General features: G+C 39.4%; 1 protein-coding gene across 2 annotated transcripts in view; it reads right to left on the bottom strand.

Annotated features, from left to right (window-relative positions):
* LOC117807190 (equilibrative nucleoside transporter 2-like) overlaps positions 1-11,885 on the bottom strand; it is a 33,242-nt gene extending 21,357 nt beyond the window's left edge. The window contains exons 1-3 of one of the 2 annotated variants that reach the window (XM_034676296.1): positions 11,489-11,885; positions 1,967-2,014; positions 1,528-1,609 (exon numbers count right to left, since the gene is read on the bottom strand). In XM_034676296.1, coding sequence (XP_034532187.1) covers positions 1,528-1,609; positions 1,967-1,992 — 108 coding nt within the window. In that variant the 5' untranslated portion in view covers positions 1,993-2,014; positions 11,489-11,885. The remainder of the gene's footprint in view (positions 1-1,527; positions 1,610-1,966; positions 2,015-11,488) is intronic. The other variant, XM_034676297.1, reaches the window with a different exon arrangement.
* Positions 11,886-19,617: the final 7,732 nt, after the last annotated feature.

Here is a 19,617-nt window from a genome sequence, read left to right as displayed (position 1 = left end):
GTATGAAACCCTAAAAGAAACTAATCTTCTTGTGACTAACATGCAGTTAATGAGTATTCAGTAGGGATGTGTGCGTATAGTCAAGTGAGCATTGTTACCCTTGCTATAATGGTCTACTACCCGAGTGTAAACAAGCACAGATGGCAACACATAGCGCAGCATGGTTTGTCAGTATGTTGATATAGTAAATAGAGATTAAGTTGTATGTAGGCTGTGTCTGGTTAAACTGAGATATAACCACTCCATCAGCACAGGTATGTGGACCTTAACCTGCAAGAGGACTGAAGGCTGGTGGTGCTAGCTCTGCTAGCTTTAGTCACACTCTGCAAATCACTCTGACATTGTTTACTTTTACACTCTGTAATCCCTTGTTTCACCGTGTTAAATAAATTGTGCTCAGTTTTAATGTTTTCTGCGTGTTTTCGTACCTATGGACTAGTAGCCTAGTGTAAACAACTAGGAAATGAGTTGCTTTGGAACATTTAGCAATGAGCAATTAGCATTAGCAATTTACTTTTGACTGTATATACAAAACTGAAGCTAGGTATGCTCCTCCAGATATGTCTGCAAAGTAAACACTGACTTTTCCTGGATCGTTACAAACCCCAGAGGAGTGCATGTTCATCTGTTTCTGATGAGTCTCAGTTTCACTGTAAATAGTTACACAGACGCTTTACTCTGGTTAGCAGAATGAGCCCAAATAAGAAACAGATTTTCTTGTGATTTACTTTAATTAATGTGTCTTAGTAGTCGAAAGTCAAAAGTCAAGCTTTGTCAGGTCTGTCCTCAAGAGGAGAAGAAAACTACTTTTACAATGCTTGTTTGTTGAATGGAGTTCTATGAAAGAGGATTAGAGACACTGATGTTCATGTCTGACCTTCTTCACAGAATGTTCAATTCTTTCTCAGTATTCCGAAATCAAAGACAGAATTCTGTCTTTGATTTCAGAGTTCTAGAACACCTGCTGTTGCTCTCCATACAGACTGTTTTCCTTCTGACACCTGATTGGTGGAGAATACTCAGACTACAGACAGAGACCAGAACACTTGTCAGACTAAAATCCATACCCTGAGATCCAGATTCAACATGTTTCTGAATCAGAATCTGTAATGACAGGTTAGTTGTAGCTGAAAGTAAAAAGCTTTGTCAGGTCTGTCCTCAAGAGGAGAAGAAAACTACTTTTACAATGTTTGTTTGTTGAATGGAGGTGGGATCCATCATTTCTGATGCGTTCCTGGAAGTCAGGAAATCTAAACGCTGATTGTCTTTAGCGACACAGCATCAAGTTAAATTGATTGATCTCAAACAGATTGTCAGCTGTGTTACATACAGATATCGAAAGCTTCATTGGTCAACACAACTGGGACTACAAAAAGCTCACACAGAAACCGGAACTCAACTTTCACTGAAACCAACACCCATGAGCAGGTTCTTCATTTCTATGCATAGAAAGTGAGATTATAAAAAGTCAAGATTAAAGGTGTAGTCTGCCTTTTTAAAGGGGCTGAATGATTTTCATGCTCTTACCAATGAGGCCGTCATGAAGAAGTTCCATGGCAGCAGCGTTCCCAGGCCCAGAATGAAGAAAATGATCCCCACCATGCAACCCCTGTGGATGGTAAATAAAGGGTGTTATTTGAAACCGGATTTACTGAATAAAACAGATTCTGCCAAGCAGCATTAAACCACACTTGTTCTTAACACCACTAGTACTGGGTGTCTGCAGCTCTACGAGGACTGAATATTCAGGATTACAACTTTGAGAGAACTTGAACTAGAGTTTTTTTATTTGAAAGACTGTTTAAAAGCTTTTTGGAGTCCTCTAAGATACAGAGAGCTTGAGCTGCTGTATCATAACATGCTATATCATAACACAGAAACTGTGGTCGAGAGCAAAAACCTCAGTGGAAGATTGGTCAAGAGCAAGCAGAAGGAAGTGAAAGCTTCAGCTGATCTTTTTACTCACCGGTCCCGCGGAGCATTTTCCTTCATCCTGTCGGGGGAAGATCTGAAGCTGAAATGGCAAAAGGAGAAAAGAAAAGGTCAGCTCCAGACATTACAATAATACTGGGTGTTTACCCTGCTCTGATGACACATATGAATATCATTAGAGTCTGGGAGAAGCTGGAGAAAGTCAGTCCACAGGAATGTTTCAGGATAGGCAGATGTTTGTCTGTCTGGGAATCAAGGAAGTCAGATAAGCTCCCTGATCCTGGATATCTGGTTTGTTATGCAAAGGTGGCTTTTTTCATTTAACTGAAGTCTCTAAAATCTTGTAGTTAATGAAACTGTTGGTGGGAAATGCAGAAGTTCATGTATCCTACGACCTCAATAACAAAGAGTTTACACTGGGGTCCAGGCAATCTGCCTCCACAGTCCACAAGACGATAAGAAAACACAAAAGTGGAGATTTTGAGGGACACATTTTGAGAATGAGTTTTTTTTAATTGAGGATTTAAATTCTTAAAGAAGATTATTATCATTCAGTCATTCTGCCAAAAATTTCAACCTTACTTCTTACATTTAACAGCACAAAAAAACCCTAAATCTTGATTTAAATGAACTAGAACACAGGTCCTCTGGACAACTTCTACTATCCATCTCACCACTATCATCTCTCTCTCTCTCTCTTCATCTCCCTCTATCCCTCTCTCCAACTCAGTCTCAGCAGATGTGTGTCTAACATGAGTCTGGTCCTGCTGGAGGTTTCTGCCTGTTAAAGGAAACTTGTCCTTGCCACTGTAACTTGTTAAATGCTGCAAAGTGCTCTGCTCATGGTGGATTAAGATGAGATCAGACTGAGTCCTGTCTGTAAAATGGGACTGGATCTTATCCTGTCTTGATGTTGGGTCTTTGTTGATAATAGAACATAGAGTATGGTCTAGACCTGCTCTGTTTGGAAAGAGACTTCAGATAACAGATAACAGTTGTTGGAATTAAACCCATGGCACTAAACCATTGTTTATGCTTCTGTATTGAATTGACGTTGTAGCCTCAACGTTAGTACGGATTACCCTGTTCTAAAGTGTTAAAAACTGCAGTTCATTGAGTGTCCGCTTGAGGCTGGCTCCGGAGGTACCGGAAACCACATACACACAAATTCAAAAAAGCCGATCTCTACAGCAGAAATAAACAGCCTGGTTCAAAAAACGAGTGTAGTCTGGATAGCTCATTTTTCGATCGGCACACACTGTACGGGGGTGAATCTTTTCATAACACGGTAGTTTCAAAGATATTAAGATTATGAGTTTTCCATTATGAGAGACACAGCTGACTTGACTGACAAGCGGGAACACTGTAGCTGTTGGCTAGGAGGCTCAAAGCCAGCCTCTTTACCTCACACTTGAGTTCAGCATTTCCAATATGGCTCCCGCCGACGATTGGCTTCAAAACAGATGGGTGACGTCACAGATACTACGTCCATTATTTATAGTCTATGGTTCTTACGCAGAAGCCTAAACACTCAGCCTGGAATGCACCTCCTCTAAAATGTAACTATGCTTCAAAATGACGTAGACCGTAGGCCCTGTGATTGGTCACTTTCTTGCATTTACAGAATCGGAGTACAGCGGCCTTGAATTCCCTCTCCTTTATTTTCTTCTTTGTAATAGTTTCTGTTTTTTATCAACAGCAACATTTAACACCTCCAATTTAACATAATGTGCTCTGAGTCATAGTTCATGGTGCACAACCAAGCAGAAAACATAGCAAGTTTGGAAACAGGTGATCTGACTAACATAGAATAGCATTCAAGCGTTCAGGTGGCGTCCTGCAGAGTGACATCAGCCGCTACACCGCAGAGTCAACGCAGAAAAATAAACTAGACTGAAAGTTTGACTTTACTCTCAACTATTTAACGACCCCTCCTGGTGTTTTATGATATTTTGCAAGGGAATATCAAAGAAAATATGATAATAATTCAACACAAAAAGTATTTCCTTTAAACAAACAGGAATTTACTTTCAAGAAAACACGTCTTTAATATCTTTATTCCATCAATAGTCCCTGAACGAGCAGAGAAATCTGCACAGACGAAGTAAGCAACATTGATGCTAGGCTGTTTCTGAACACCGTTGATCAATCTATCTAACTCCACAGTTATATTTCAGTAGAATTAAAATAATTAAAGTGAAACAAACTGGTGGACACAGGATAACCTTCATCACCTAGCAACAGTAATCGCTGGTTAGAGGTGCTCTGAAAGCGAGGTCGAGGGCGCTGCCAGCACAAAACATGGCGGTAAAGGACACGGCCCCTCATGCAGTTAAATCAACTGCAACACGACAGATTTGATGTCTCAATAAATTCTTGTTTGGGGGGCGCTGGTTCAGCTCAGCGGGTAGAGCAGGCCCCATCATACAAAGGCCACAGTCCTCTGCACTGGTGGGAGGATTGAGTCCTGGTCCTGGTGTGATTCAGTGCAGCTCATCCCCCCTCTCTCTCTCTCTCTCTCTCTCCTCTCTCTCTCTCTCTCTCTCTCTCTCTCTCTCTCTCTCTCTGTATACTCCACCTTTCCTGTCTCTTTCAAGCTATCCCAACAAAAAGCCCCAGAAAAGTAATGAAAAGAGGTTTCTGTTGTTCCAATTTATTGAGTTATTATCCATGTCCAAATAACAACTTTTGAGTGTACAGAGGGACGCTGCGTATGACGTCATCAACGTCACACACTTGAAAAACCGCAATGGCTGTGCTTCACGGAGCGGCAAGTAACGAGGAAATACAACGCCAAACTGCTGTACCGGTACAGGGAAGACCAACAATGATCCAACAAGGGACAGGGGACACAGAGGAACTAAATATTCAGAGTCATCAACACAGGTGAGGACACAGGACACAGGTGAGACTAATGAGGGGAATCACTAAAGGAGGGAAACACACAAGGACATGACTTAAAACTAAACTGGAGACAGAACTACAAAATAAAACAGGAAACACAAGACTAGACTCAGAAAACACAACAAGAGACATGGATCACTAAACACTCAAGAGAGACAACGGAGAACTAATACAGAATAAACACGGGGAGGAACCAAGGAATGAAAAACAAGAACCAAACTAACCAAACCATGGCATGAACTCAGTTTCATCTAGTATGTATGAATTCAAAATATTAAAAATGTAACTAATACATTTGAGTTGGGGAAACTTGAAAATAAAAAAAAGAAAGAAAACAATTGAGTAAACTGAAATCATATTTTATAATTTCAGTTAGACTCAAAAATGTTATTTCCACTACTTAAAAACTCTTCTGTAATCAGTTACCACAAACATTTTGAGTCACTTCAACTTGTTTGGGTTTACAGTGTATTGAGAGGAAGGACAAACAAGTAATACAAAATAAATAAATAAATACAACTAACATTTAAACAAAACAGAGCAGGAATAATGTAAAAGTGGGTTAAATTAAAGGTTGTTTTTAAAGTTAAATTGCTGAATTGGTGCTCACTCAGAAAGTCGAGTAATGAAGGCCTGAATGACTTTAACAGTGACAACAACAGTGAGCAACGACACTCAGTTTAAAAGTCAGAATCAGAGATCACCAATCAATGTTTTCCCTGCTTCCTTTTCCACATCATCTTTATTCCTGACTTTAGCTTTACCTCTGAGATCGCGGAAGAAAGTCTCCCTCCTCTGACTCTCAATTTCACTTCACGTTTACTTTCTCAATCTCCACTCGTCCTGCCTTTGTTTATTTTTCTTACACCTCGCCCCAAAACACATTCTTAAGACTCGAAATTTGATCCTCTGTTTTTACCCTGGACACTGAGAGTCCACTCCCTGTGCACACAAACACTATGAAAGGGTAAAAAACCAAACCCACAGCGTCACAGCCGCCACCACAGAGAGACTCGCCTTGCAGCGTTGCTACTGACAGTACTTAGTTGCGAGCGAGAGACAGAGATTGGCTTACATCTAACCTACATTCGGGTGTCTAAACTGGTTTCTAAAAAACAGCTCTTAAAAAAACCCCACACACGGATTCAGACAGTCATGTGAGGGGAAAATAAGAGTGTTTGCTTTGCAGCGTCAGGCGGAGGATGTGGCCTTTCTGACTGATACTTTACCATTTGTTCGCTTCCCTAAAACGTGCCCTGACACCTCTCTTCTGCTGCAACAAAAGAAGGGGATAACAAACCTTTCATCGGGTTGTGGAGCGTCTCACTAAGTTAAAGTTAAAGCCTGTTTTCTCGGATGGTTGAACCTTCAGTGGGATGTCCGGCTCCTTCAAAGTAAATCAGCGTGTACGAAAGTCATTACAGCCTGACGGGAAAACACGCTTAAACATCAGAGCAGAACTAATTAGACGGAGCTGGTAAATCATGCACACAGGGAAGGAGATGTGGACAAACAGGTCATATAAATCATTTGTTACATTACACACATTATCAAAAGAGAACAACACACACGCTGGAAGGGGGAGCAGACTCGGATGGTCACTGTGCCTGGCAGCAAATCAATCATAAAAGGCCGTCTGGTGTTTCAAAGCTCCGTCCCTACTGATCAGAACGAGAGGAAAACAGCCGGAGGTAAAGTAAGAGAGCTGATATCACACTGCCTGGTCTCTGTGCAGTCTGTGAAGGGACAAAACATCATGGATTTATCCTCACACACCTCTAATAGCCACGACAAACAGGTGCAGCGTGGTCTCTGTGTGTTTGGATTATAACAAGGACTCGCTGAAGTCAACAAGCAGGTGTCAGCTGGGGTCAGGACTCTGAACAGACACACTCAGTCTTCCCAGGTCAGCTGTGTTCTCTCACTCAGGCTGATATAAGCTTCTTCTTTTTGTGTTTGCTCCGATTGTAGGAAGAATATCAACAAAGCCCCCCAAAAACTGTTGAAATAATACGAAGTGCAAAAAAATACTGACAGGTGCAGATGAGGGACGTTAGAAGAGACATATTGTCTAGTCTTTTAAACATAAATTCAATTTCAAGTATGCGACTAGTCCAAAGCATAGACTATAAAATATGGACGTAGTATCCGTGACGTCATCCATCTGTTTCTGAAGCACTGTTTTGAAGCCAATCTTTGGTCTCTCTCTAATTTTACCAGGCCTTGTTCCTGCAGCCCCCGGGTAAAAGTTCCACAGAAAGTCAGGGTGAGCTGAACACAGCAGGATAAGTCAGGTACATTCACTGTGTGACTGTCACACTGGAGCATTTGCAGCACAGAGCTGGTGGCTCAAAATCCATGAGTGTGTGAGTAAAAACATAGCTGTCCATGTAGACTCTGGTTCTGCTTGAGGTTTCTGCCTGTGGAAGGACGTTTTTGAGCTTGCTTGAATCAGAGTGAGGAGATCCGGATCTTCAAACAAAGTGTCCTTAGTTGCATTTCGTAGTGACTTCAGGACAATAACAAACAAATCAAGGCCAGTTATCCAGCTCAGACCAGAGGTGTTGGATGCAATAGATCATCAATCAAGGTCTAGACCGTACTCTGTGTTCTATTATAAACAAAAACCTAACATCAAGACAGGATAAGATCCAGTCCCATCTTACAGACCTCATCTTAATCCACCATGAGCAGAGCACTTTGCAGCATATAGCAAGTTACAGTGGCAAGGACAAACTTCCTTTAACAGGCAGAAACCTCCAGCAGGACCAGACTCATGTTAGACACACATCTGCTGAGACCGTGATGGAGAGAGGGATAGAGGGAGATGAAGAGAGAGAGAGAGATGATAGTGGTGAGACAAACCACGCATATAAGATGCTATCTGTCATCTGTGTTTGTTTACATCTGGGTAATAGAGCTTTGTAGCATAACAGCAGTAGCCACTAAGTGGAGCTTCAGCCTCAGTGGGTGGCCATGCTACAGCTTAGACTCAACATATGGACAGCTTTCAGGCCTACGATAATAAAAAATCCTTTAACCAACTAGTAATTAATGTGACGACTGAACATGTATGTCACTAATGAGCACAGCAACAAAATACAGCTGACACGAAGGGCGTTTCAGTCCGTGGGACGCTGAAACTGCTGATCTGCATTCTTTCTGTGCTGCTGGTCAAAAAAACACCACCAGTGGACACAGGCCCTTAAAACTAGTCTACTTCACTGTTCTGCTTTTGCGCACCAGAGAATTTAAGTTCATACGACAGGCCTACAAAAGACTTCCTGACAAGTTTTGTTGTCACCAAAATCACAATCATGGGAAGAGCTTGATCAAACTAACATTTTCAGTGCAGTAAGCTCAGAGAAACTTCACCTCCTGCAGCAAAGGAATGTAAAAACAGCATACCCGAGTCAAACTGTGCATACATTGTTCTGCATCCTAAAGCTCAGGCATCCAAGTGAAGTAACAACACACATAACGCATGTTGTGTGTGGATATTCGTTGTTCTTCTGACCCCTCCTTTCAACTGAAAAAGGCACAGGGCAGACAGGATAAGTGGCCTCATTGTGTGGTTACAGAGATCTCCTCAGGCTTTCAGACAGAACGTGAGAAAAATGCCAACGATCTGGATGAACGCGGAGGCCAGATTTTTAAATAAATCACACTCTTCGGTTTATCCCTTGGATCCAAAAAGTTCTTCAGAGAAATTTTAACCCTGTCTAACGTATAATCAAGAGCTTTCGTCAGCAGAGTAAAGTATTTATGAGAACACCGCTCCTTTGCAGACAATAGCTGTTTAACTCGAGGCTTCCCAAGAAGGCGTTAAGGCACATGGGGGTTAAACAGCTGCCATAACACACAGCTAACAGTGTACTACATTCATCCCTGCAGCTCAGAGAATTCAAGGTGTTTGTGTCTCTTTTCATGTTGGAGGAAAACTTGACAGCTGAAGATCAATACACTCTAAACTTAGACTTTCCACTACACACACACTTCCATAACGGACTCTTAGTGGAGGTAGTGGAGTGTGTGAGTTACTTAAGTAATTACACACTCATGGATTTTCTCAGTAACAGAAATTCATCTTCTTAATCCATCTTAATCGTATAAATCAGTCGACTTAAATCAGCCTTTTCTTCTTGGCATTTACACAAAGGGTGCTCCAAACTCGTCAGCTCGTATATTTGCAGGAGAATGCAAAAAAACTGATGAAATTATTCCTTTTATTACACATTCACTGACTTTATCCCAACCTTAAGAGACCAGCAGGCATCTACAGGAGCTCAAAATAATCTCTAATTCCACCATCAGACATTTAAGGAAACAGTCAGGTTGCATTATTGAAGTTGTGAAAGTTACGGAAAGTCTAAGTCGATTTTCTTAAGTAGATTTTAAGTCGTGAGGTGAGTGGACCTACATCAAACATTACAAACCCGTAACACCAAATCAAAACCTTTGGACTCTCGTTAACAGCTCATTTATATTCACTGCTTAATTCTTAATGTGTTCCCCGAAGTAGTACTTCCACATGTTTCCCGTTAGCTCACAAAAAAGTGTCGGGTGTGCCCCGGAGGGCGTCTGATTCACTGCTGACAGAGGAAGTTAGTCATCCTCACAGTGAGACACACCAAACATGTTACCACCAAGCTGGTAGAAGCAGGAAACGATGCAAAACATGTACTGGAAATCAGCCTGGGTGCTTCTGCATGCATACCCGACTGGCAAACAGGATAAGAGGGAGTTATTCAAACTGAAATATCATCCAGACATAAACATGAAGACATTTCTCTATAAAAAACAGTCCAACTACTCTTTTGGAAGAGTTCAGTTTCATCTAACATCCGAGAAAAGTTTTGTCTGCATGTTTTATATTCATGAATGTATGAAGATTGAAAAAAGATGCAAAATTGGGCCGATATTGATTATTTAAACACACGCCTGCAGCAGACCAAATGTATGTTTTTGATTGGTAGATTTAACGCCAACACAGATAATCAGCCAAATATCAGCCCCCAATAATCTGCCAGGCCGATAATCAGTTCACCCATATTTGGGACTACTTTAAAAACACACCTGACAAAAAGGCAAATCAACATTTGTTTCTACTTCATCTCTAGTTTGCTGACTCTGTTTTGTTTGGATTTTTAGTTAAATAAAGACTACAAAATAATTAGTGATGCACAATATTAGTGGCGTAATATCGGTATCAGACAATAAGCGTTAGCAAAGTTAATCAGCTGTATCAGCAGATAGGAAAATTACAAAAACAAAAGCTGATAGTCGCTAGTTGGGGTCAGACTCTCGGGATAAGTCAAGATAGGTTACTCACGATAACGATATCAAGATATCGCTAATCAGCGATCACTGAAGAAGAATACATTGTGATATCTGATTAACTGCACAACACACAATGCGACTAAAAGGGAAAGTGCAGGATTAATGTTATTTGCGCCACAATGCAGAGTCGTGTTGGCGTGATGAGTTCGCCGTAATTAGAGAGCAGTGTGTTGAATTAAAGCTAGGGTTGGTAGCCACGGAAAACTAGCATGAATTTGCAGCATTTCCTCAAGACTTCGTCTAAACCCTCCTCCCCCTTCCCTCGGAGCTCCTCCAAAACGACGCCCCCGCTCACATGCACGAGCGCTGCTGATTCGCAACCATATGATGGTGACTGATTCAAAACCGGTCCTCAGCACATGGTTTGTGTTTTGCACTACGTCAACTCATGTCTCACTCAGCTGTAAGAAAACACCAAAACATTCTCATAGTGAAAGTTAAAAACACAAACAAACATGAAATGTATGCTCTGCAGGAGGCGGGCAGAACGGCAGGACAAGATTTGATTGGTTTCATAATTTGGCTCCTGATGGCAGGGATTGGTTGGTGTTTTCCCAGGTTTACTCAGGCTGTAGATAGCAGCTTTTCTTTACCTCTTTTTTAAGAACACATTATGTATTGATTACCATCGGGACATAAAGATCATTTTAACCAGTATAACAAAAAGTGTCTCTAAATCTGACTACCAACCCCAGCTTTAAGCAGCATAAATACATACATAAACGTGTAATTATAACTGAGGACAAACTAGTAACATATGCATTTTTGTATTTAGTGAGTGGACGCATGAAATGCACCGAAGAAAAGAGGGAAAAGTAGTTGTTTTGCGCATAAAACTTGTATTGGTAGATTTTTGTGATAGAAAACAATTGACAAATAGAGGACCATACTTTTCATGCATCACTGGAGCTTATTGTCCTCACAGACCACCGTAGATCACCTGCAGGAGGGGCGAGCAGGGGTGCGCTTCAATCTATAATCTGACTGCTAAATATCACTTAACATTCCCATTAACACTCTGTATCTCCAAACATAAAGGGGTGCAATATAACGTTATATAAAATAAAAGCAGTTTTAATGTATTAAATGTGAGCATGAAAGACACTGTAGTCTAACCACGTTTATAATACACCCACACATGAAGTCTAACGTGTAACCAGAGCCTGTTTGTTCTCCATCACGCAAGTCGACAGAGAAGTAAACATCACTTCTCAATCAAACACGATGTTACACCTGAATTATTGTAAGTATTTCCCATGAATAACATCACCATCAGCTGTAAGGCACGACCTGACATGACAGAAAGACTCACCTTGTAAAAAATGTTGGTCTTGTCACTGTGTTTTCATAATGTTCCCAGCGTTAATTCAAACATTTTTCAAGCAAAAAATTGTCAACATATGTCGATGAAATATTTAGCAGAGACATTAGATGTATCCGTCGTCCGTACACGTGGTGGGAATGTACAACGGCTACGGTAGTTTACAGATTGATGAGTCTTCCATAGCATGCAGCTCTTCCGGTGTCAAGGCCCCGCCCCTTTTCCTTCCTCTTCCTCCTCGCGGGTTTTCCATCTATCTGGCAGGTGGCCAAAACGGTCATAACACCATCCTGTCCCTGCGTTCGTGTACACTGTAAAATAGGCTTTTTGTGTGATTTTATAATGGGAATCCAGGCTCTCTTCATTCAGACATGTTTTATTTTGCTCAGCAATGAAAGAGTTAGTTTTGGAGGTTTAAAACATCACCTGACCTGGTTTATGGAGTATCACACGAGAGGGAGTGATGTTATACTAAATATTGCACTGCTGTGATAACCGTTGGCTCGAAGCCCGTCAGCAGTGCTATTATTCAGTCCAATATCACAACATCGTCACAAATATAGTGACAAAAATAAAAAAAGGACCCTTCTGCTTTACGTATCAGTTAATATAACTAACACTGGTCTGAAGTAACGTCGTATCGTGTTTGTAACTTTTGAAATGAGTGTCTGTTGTTTCATTCTGAGGCACTACATGCCCATTTTTAAGAGCAAACTCAAGACCTACCTTTTTAGTCTCTCTTTTAACTGAGATTCATTCTTAGAACAGTTTTATTTATTTATTTATTCATTATCTAGTTCATGTAGTCACCTTTATTCTATTTTATTCATTTATGTACTTGTTTATTTATTTTTTTAAGTATAGCATCTTGTTTTCTTTTAATGGTTTAATTTTTTAGTGCTTTATCATCTTAAAAGTTTATTTTATTTTGGTGATTTTAATTCCCTGTGTTGAGTTTTAACCGTTTTATCCTCTTATTTTACCTACAGTGTTTACTCATTAAGATATCATGAGAGTGTTTCCTCAGTTCGTTCAGCAACTTCTTTTTTATTTTTTATTTTATTTTTATTGTTTTTATTATTATTATTGCATATATTGTGTTCTTAACCTTAGGATTGTGGGGTGGGTCTGGGGTCGGGGCTTGGAGGGGATCTTTTTCTTAATTTATTCTATTTTAAGTTGTTTTAATGTACAGCACTTTGTGTTACAATATCATATGAAAAGCCCTTTATAAATAATGTCTGATTGATTGATTGACTACTTTCATTAATAAAGACAAACATCAACCTCTGTAATGTTAATTTACTGTGTGCTAAACGCCAAACGCCAAACTGACAAGGACTGATACACACAGTAAAAAGTCCCTGTAGTTGGAATGTCTCTAGTCCAATCAGATTACTTTGTCGGACCTAGCTGTTGTATGATGAGTATTTTTTTGCGTACGTCGCTTTCATTATAAAATGTATCAAAGCGCAGATCTAGCTAACATTAGACTTTATTAAGACTTTTGATGTATATCTCCTCCACTCTCTTCGACCGAACATTTTCTTACTCTTCTCCGTGTCTTTTCCTATTAATGTGAAAAAAGGCCTTCAAAAAAGTAATTTTTTTGATAATGTTTGGTGTTAAAACCTTAAAAAAATATTGAAACACTCTAGTAAATCGCCTAAGTCTTAATTTTTATTTGGCAAATAATTAGCTGATAATGTCAGAGGGCGTAGTCTGCAGATCATTCTTGCATTTTATAATAATAATAAAAAAACAAATGATTTATTAATTCAAAAAAAGTAAAATAAATCAGCTCCTATTTGACACTTTTTCTACAAACTGGGATACATTAGACAGATAATCAACTTTACAGATCTCAAGTTGCTTTATTCAATTCATCATATTTTGCATGATTAGTTTGTTCCTGACATTTATGACTATCTGCATTCTGCTTTGCAATCTATGAATGCCCTCCCCAGCCCTTTGCACCTGTATCAATAATTTAATTTAATTTAATTTGAGTTTATTTGATTATGACAATGCACATTAATCAACATTTCAGCAGTATGCCTCAGTGTAAATAATAGCACAGTAGCTTAATGTTATCTGTAGTTCTAAGGCAGGTACTTACATAAAACAAAAAACAAGTTTTAAAACTACAGGACAGTTAGCAGGACACTACACAAAATGACTTACAATCAAATTTTACATACAAAACGTACACTTTTGCGACACTATAAAAACAGGATGCCCATTATTGGTTTGTTTTTAACCAATGTTTATGGGTTTTCTAAAGGCACAGTAGTTCTCAAGCTCCCTGATATGAGCTGCTCATTGTTCCAGGACTGTGTGCCTCAAACAGACTCTACCATTTGACTGAATTTGGTTTTACGTCTCAGTGCATTTACGTCTCAGTGCATCACAGTCTCTTCTAGTTTGTGCTCTAGTATTTATCATATTATGTTTTAATGATAGTATCTAATGATATCTAATGATGTAATGATGGTTTCCTACCACCACTATAGTATGAGTTCCTTAAACATGATTATAGTTTTATCATATTTCTATATTCCTTGTTATACTATTCATTAAAACATTAAGACAAACTTAATGAGGGGCTCCTTTAAGTTATAAACAAAACTTATTCTGACACCATTCCTTACTGGGTTTGCAGATATTGCCATAAAATTTTAAAAAGGGCAAAAAAGACAAATCACAAAAGATTAAGTTGTCGTTATTTTTGTCTGGTAGGAACACTTACTCCTCTGTGACACAACCACTGAATTTGTGGTACAATGCGCCATCTGCTGGTTAAGTCTAGGAACTGCACTGTCCTTATGAATCACTCTTAATTGTAGGTATTTGATGGCATGTTTCTAGGAATCTGATGTACACTGGAGCATTATTTTTTGGCATTATTTCACTGTCATTTTCAATCACTTATTAGAGAGCAATGACAGAAGATAAAGGACATAGCTGCCTTAAAAATGAAGATTAAGTGACTCTAAAACAAGTGTGCTGTATGAAGACACATTAATTAAGTTGTATAACTAATATGAAATGCTCAATGCAAAAAAACAACAACTAAGTGATGTTTTATTTCTAACTTTTGTTGAAATTTTACACCTTAAAGAAGTCAAACAATCACAAACACACCAATGAACGCAGGTAAGAAGAAACAGCTAAATTCTGCAGGTTGATTTCTGTTTCTATGAATGGAGTCTGGTGGATATGAGGAGTAAATGTCACAGCTGGATTCATTCAGAGAAAACAAAAGTATCTTACCTCAACAAAAGGTCCGCTTCTGTAGGGATCCTCTCAATGATGTCTTCAGACACTTCTGATAACAATCTGACCCTATCAATGGAAAAAATAAGCATTTTTGGTACTTTGAACGGCTGCATTTGCCCTTAAGGATTACTCTGCTGCCATTTGCTTTTTTTGCAGCGCGGCTGATGTAATCCACTGGAGCAACTCCAAACTTTTTTTTCCATTAATCAGGTTGAAAGCATGTTAGAAAAACATGGTCCAGGTTTAAAGATCGGAATAACCCTTTAGTTAATGCATTTAATAAAACCTGTGCTTTGGCTGCAGTGACACACTGAAATCTGCAATATTTAACAAAATGTACCACTGTAAAATGTAATTAAATACTGTGTGTGTGTGTGGGGGGGGGGGGTTGTGTAAATGCGCTTTTATATTTTATATTTACCATGTCTTGGGATTTTGCACTATTTTAAATGTTCTTATATTGTCAGAAAAGCATTGTGAGCAAAACTGTGAGAGTCTATTTCTTTAAGGAAAATTCTCAGTGGAATATTTTTCACAGTGAGAAGTGCACAGAGGAAAGTAGTGGGAGAAAAGGTGACAACATTTAGCCTTAGGTGACTCATGGAACAAAATAAAACATGTCATTTCCAATTGCCTTACTCTGGCTCTGATGTAGTTCCTGTCATATATATGCTAACTAACTGCTCTGACCAAATGAAGCTAATTTTAAGCCAAGTCTCAGACATGTTGAGGATGCAAGTAAAACCATAAAAAACACATCTGACTGTGCTGTAAGACGAGGAAAATAAAACACAATTACAGCATAAATCAAGCCAGAAAACGACACCATGACATGACACAGACTAATGAGTAATACTGAACAAAACATGCTCATTAAAGACATTAAAGTCAGTAAAAATCAAACGCAGCAATGAGAATACGATACAAACAGAGCATAGTGGAAAGGTGTAAGTAGAGTCAGAGTGCACACTGCCATGGAATTAAATGATTTTGTAAGCTGTCTTTACTAATAAGTTATTAATCATCATAATAAGATTAGCTAGAGTTGGTCAGAGTCCAATCCTTAGTATTCTGAAATATGGAAGTTTCCCCTCAAACAGGAGCAAAGTTATGATCATGAAAGGGAACAAGTGCACCGGAAAAACTGACTGAATTTCAACAACTTTTGTATGATAACTTTTTGTGTGATTTGTGTATGATTGAGTTCTTTAAGTTGTGTAAATGGATGTGGATACGATTGTTGATAAAATAAGATAATGTCTATCTGCCCCTGAAGTCTTGTAAGGTGATATCTTATATCTTATGCACACAGGATAATCAACTTGTGTGCAGTTATCAACCTGTGCTAACGCAGCATTAGTGATGATTTCACTTGCCTTCAGTTGCCATCGTTTGTCATTAAATGCTACTGTTATTATTTACTCCAAGTTATTTTTGGGGCTTTTATGCTTTAACTGAGAGGATAGGACAGTAGTCCAGGCCATCACCGATCCGTCACGGCACCAGATCTGATAGGTTTCTATTTTAGTTAATGTGTTAACCTCCTCTGGATCCGCTCAGTTGCGTTCCGGCTGCGTATCTGATCCGAGACGCAAGACTTCTATTTTTTTCCAGACACCGGAGCACGATGCATCAATCTCAACAGAGTAGATAGAGCGGGACAGGAAGTCAGGCACCAAAACGAAATGAATAATTTTCAGAATAAAACTAATGATAATAAGCTCAGTCCTGGACAGGTTGAGCTGTAGGTGACGTTCCCTATTCCATTTAGAAATGTCAGCAAGGCAGGATGAGATCCGAGCTGAGACAGTTGTGTCGTCAGGTGGAAAAGACATGAAAAGCTGTGTATCATCTGCATAGCAGTGATAGGAAAAGCCATGGGAGCGGATCGCTGCACCAAGTGATGTGGTGTATATTGAGAACAGGAGGGGACCAAGCACTGACCCTTGAGGTACCCCTGTTGATAAGCCATGAATATTGGACACTTCTCCTCTCCATGATACTCTGAAAGATCTCCCTGTGAGGTAGGACTTGAGCCACTGGAGGGCAGACCCTGAGATACCAAGTGAGGAGAGTGTAGAGAGGAGGATTTGGTGGTTTACTGTGTCAAAAGCAGCAGACAGATCCAGCAGCAAGAGAACTGAGGACTGACCCGCTGCTTTAGCCATACGCAATGATTCTGTTACCGACAAAAGTGCAGTTTCAGTAGAGTGGCCCCGCCTAAAGCCAGACTGATACTGATCAAGTAGGTCATGGTTCTGTAAGTATTCTGAGAGCTGGTTGAAGACTGTGCGCTCCAGTATTTTTGAAAGGAATGGAAGAAGTGAGACCGGCCCGTCATTTTCAACCTGGGCTGGGTTGAGAGTAGCATTAGAAATTAAAGAACCCAAAATGCAAAACTATTTAAAAGCAGAGGAAAACTTGAATTTTATTCAGAGAAATCAGATCTAATCTGTTGATGCTCGCTCCAAAAAAAGCTCCATCAGATAATAACTCTGACTCTTGCACGGCTGTAAGACCAACAGAGGGAGAGAGCAACACAATGACGTCAAAGACACAAACCTGTGAGTATGTGACCACAAACATGATCTGCAAGAGGACGTGTCAGTTTGACGTATGAAGACTTCAAGTTCAGTGGTTTGTGGTCAAGGTACATCCTGTTTTTCTCTGTTATCACTCTGACAGTCCAGAGCAGAGTGCACCGCCACTTCTGAGAACCAGTACAGATTCTAGAAACAATGATGATGGGATCAGCTTTACATTTAATTAGCTACACGTTTTACAACTTAATAGTACTTACAGCAAACAATTGCAGGACATAAGTGCTTGTGATGATATTCACACAGCAGCAACCTTTAAGAACGTGATTTATAACCCATTAGCATCTGCCATACATCGGCCAGCAACAGCATTAACTGCCTCTGACCCATATCACCATTAGAAAGTGGCTAAATGTTGACATTTTGATCCTACAGCGACTTCAAACAGACTTCACTTTGTAATAAACCATATTTGGTAACATTTCCTAAAATTTAACAACAGCTGACATTTCAACCACATCCGTGCAAACACCACTGCTCAGTATACAGTTTGTTTTTCCTGTTCTATCAAACAGCCAGGGGTGGAAAGAGTATTTAAATGTTCAAATCAAGTGAAAGCAGTATCTTTGATTGAATATCACTTTCACTTTAGTGGAAGTTGTTTGGTTTCGCAGAAGTCTACTCTCGGCCAGCCGTGCAGAGAGTTCACTTTGAATTATCCAGTGTGCAGACTGAAAGTGATGCTGATGCCTCTTTATGCTCTGCAAAAGCAAATAGGTGAAAAACAGCCTGTCTTTACATTTGACCATTGGAAGAAAGCACTTTCACTCGCTCCACAGATTTCTTTGAGATGTGTATTTGATTTTAAGAGAGTTTAATATGATAAAACAGCTTTTATCAATATGAGTTTTTAAAGCTACTGTGGGGAACTTTAGGTTTGCATCTATTTTGGCGCCCCCCTGTGGACAAAAAACACACCATATAATTTTTCCCCTCTTGTCCTTTCTTGTCTTGCTTTCCTCTAATGGTGAAATGTAAAGACAGACTGTTTTTTCAGTGTAATTTATCATCTGCTCTAACACCTACCCCCTGTCAGTGGTTTTGGACATTAACAATCATGATATAGAATTTTTTTATTTAATTGCAGGACTGAGGTACAAGTGAAATTTAAGGTAGAAAGTTTGTTACTAGAGTGGTACGGCCCAAAATACATGTGCATTGTTATCACTGTTAAAGCTACTGTGAGGACTTTTTTGTTTGTGTTTTTTTGCCACCCCCTGTAGGCAAAGTCGCTTTTTCACTCTTGTCCATGTACATCCCAAAGCGTTTTTTCCTCACGAAATATCTCATCTTGCTTTCTTCCAATGGTCAAATGTAAAGACAGTGTTTTTTCAGAGTACTGTTGCTCATCTGCTTTGACACCTACCCAGTAACAGTGGTTTTGGGTATTCAAAATCATGATATAGAAACTTTTTATCTCATTGCTGGTGGTCTTATTTGCTCTCGTAGGCCATAAAGAGGCATCAGTATCCATTTCAGTCTGTTTCACAACAACTAAAAAACTCCTCACAGGAGCTTTAACTCTGTAACTGATTCTATGTAAAATGCATGAAAGTAAATTACACCAAAAGCTAATCAAAAGCTATGATTATGCTGAACATTGTTATTCACATTAAAGTCTGAACATAAGCATTTTTCTGTTTTCATTCTTATCAGATGCAGAAAATACCAACAGGACCTGTATCAGATCCTCTTCCTGTAACTTTCCTGCTTAACTGTGCTGTGGTTTGCGTTTGCTTCGTCTCTGTCTTCTTCAATTTGATCAGTGTCTCTTTCACTCAGCTCCTCCTTTGTTTAAAAATCCTTCACTCTTCTTCTTGTCTTCTTTCTCTGCTGGTGACTGGTCAGCCATTAACCACCAATCTAAAAGTTGGTGATAGAGAGTAATATCAGAAATATCCTCCATGTTTCTGACCGATGCAATCAGAAACTATCTTTTTTCCACATTGTCAACAGGAAGAGATGAAATGTGCTGGATTTTCATGACATAGATAAAACAACACATTTATTTTCAAACGAACTAGGATACATAAAACTGAAATGATTAAAGTTCGTAACTGTCAGCATAGACCTTTTAAGCTAGGTTAGCATAAGTGAGCAAACTGTTGACATTAAATTGACACTTCCTGACATTGATGGCTAATGGTTGTGCAACAGTCAGCTATTTACACACTGAAATTAATTATAATTAGTGCATATATTTGTATTTTTTTTTTTGTATTACTCACCTGGCAACAGAGC

The sequence above is a fragment of the Notolabrus celidotus genome, chromosome 23 (genome assembly GCF_009762535.1).
Source record: "Notolabrus celidotus isolate fNotCel1 chromosome 23, fNotCel1.pri, whole genome shotgun sequence".
Classification (NCBI taxonomy): domain Eukaryota; kingdom Metazoa; phylum Chordata; class Actinopteri; order Labriformes; family Labridae; genus Notolabrus; species Notolabrus celidotus.
Note: the sequence above shows the minus strand (reverse complement) of the source record. Positions and strands in the feature narration are given on the sequence as shown.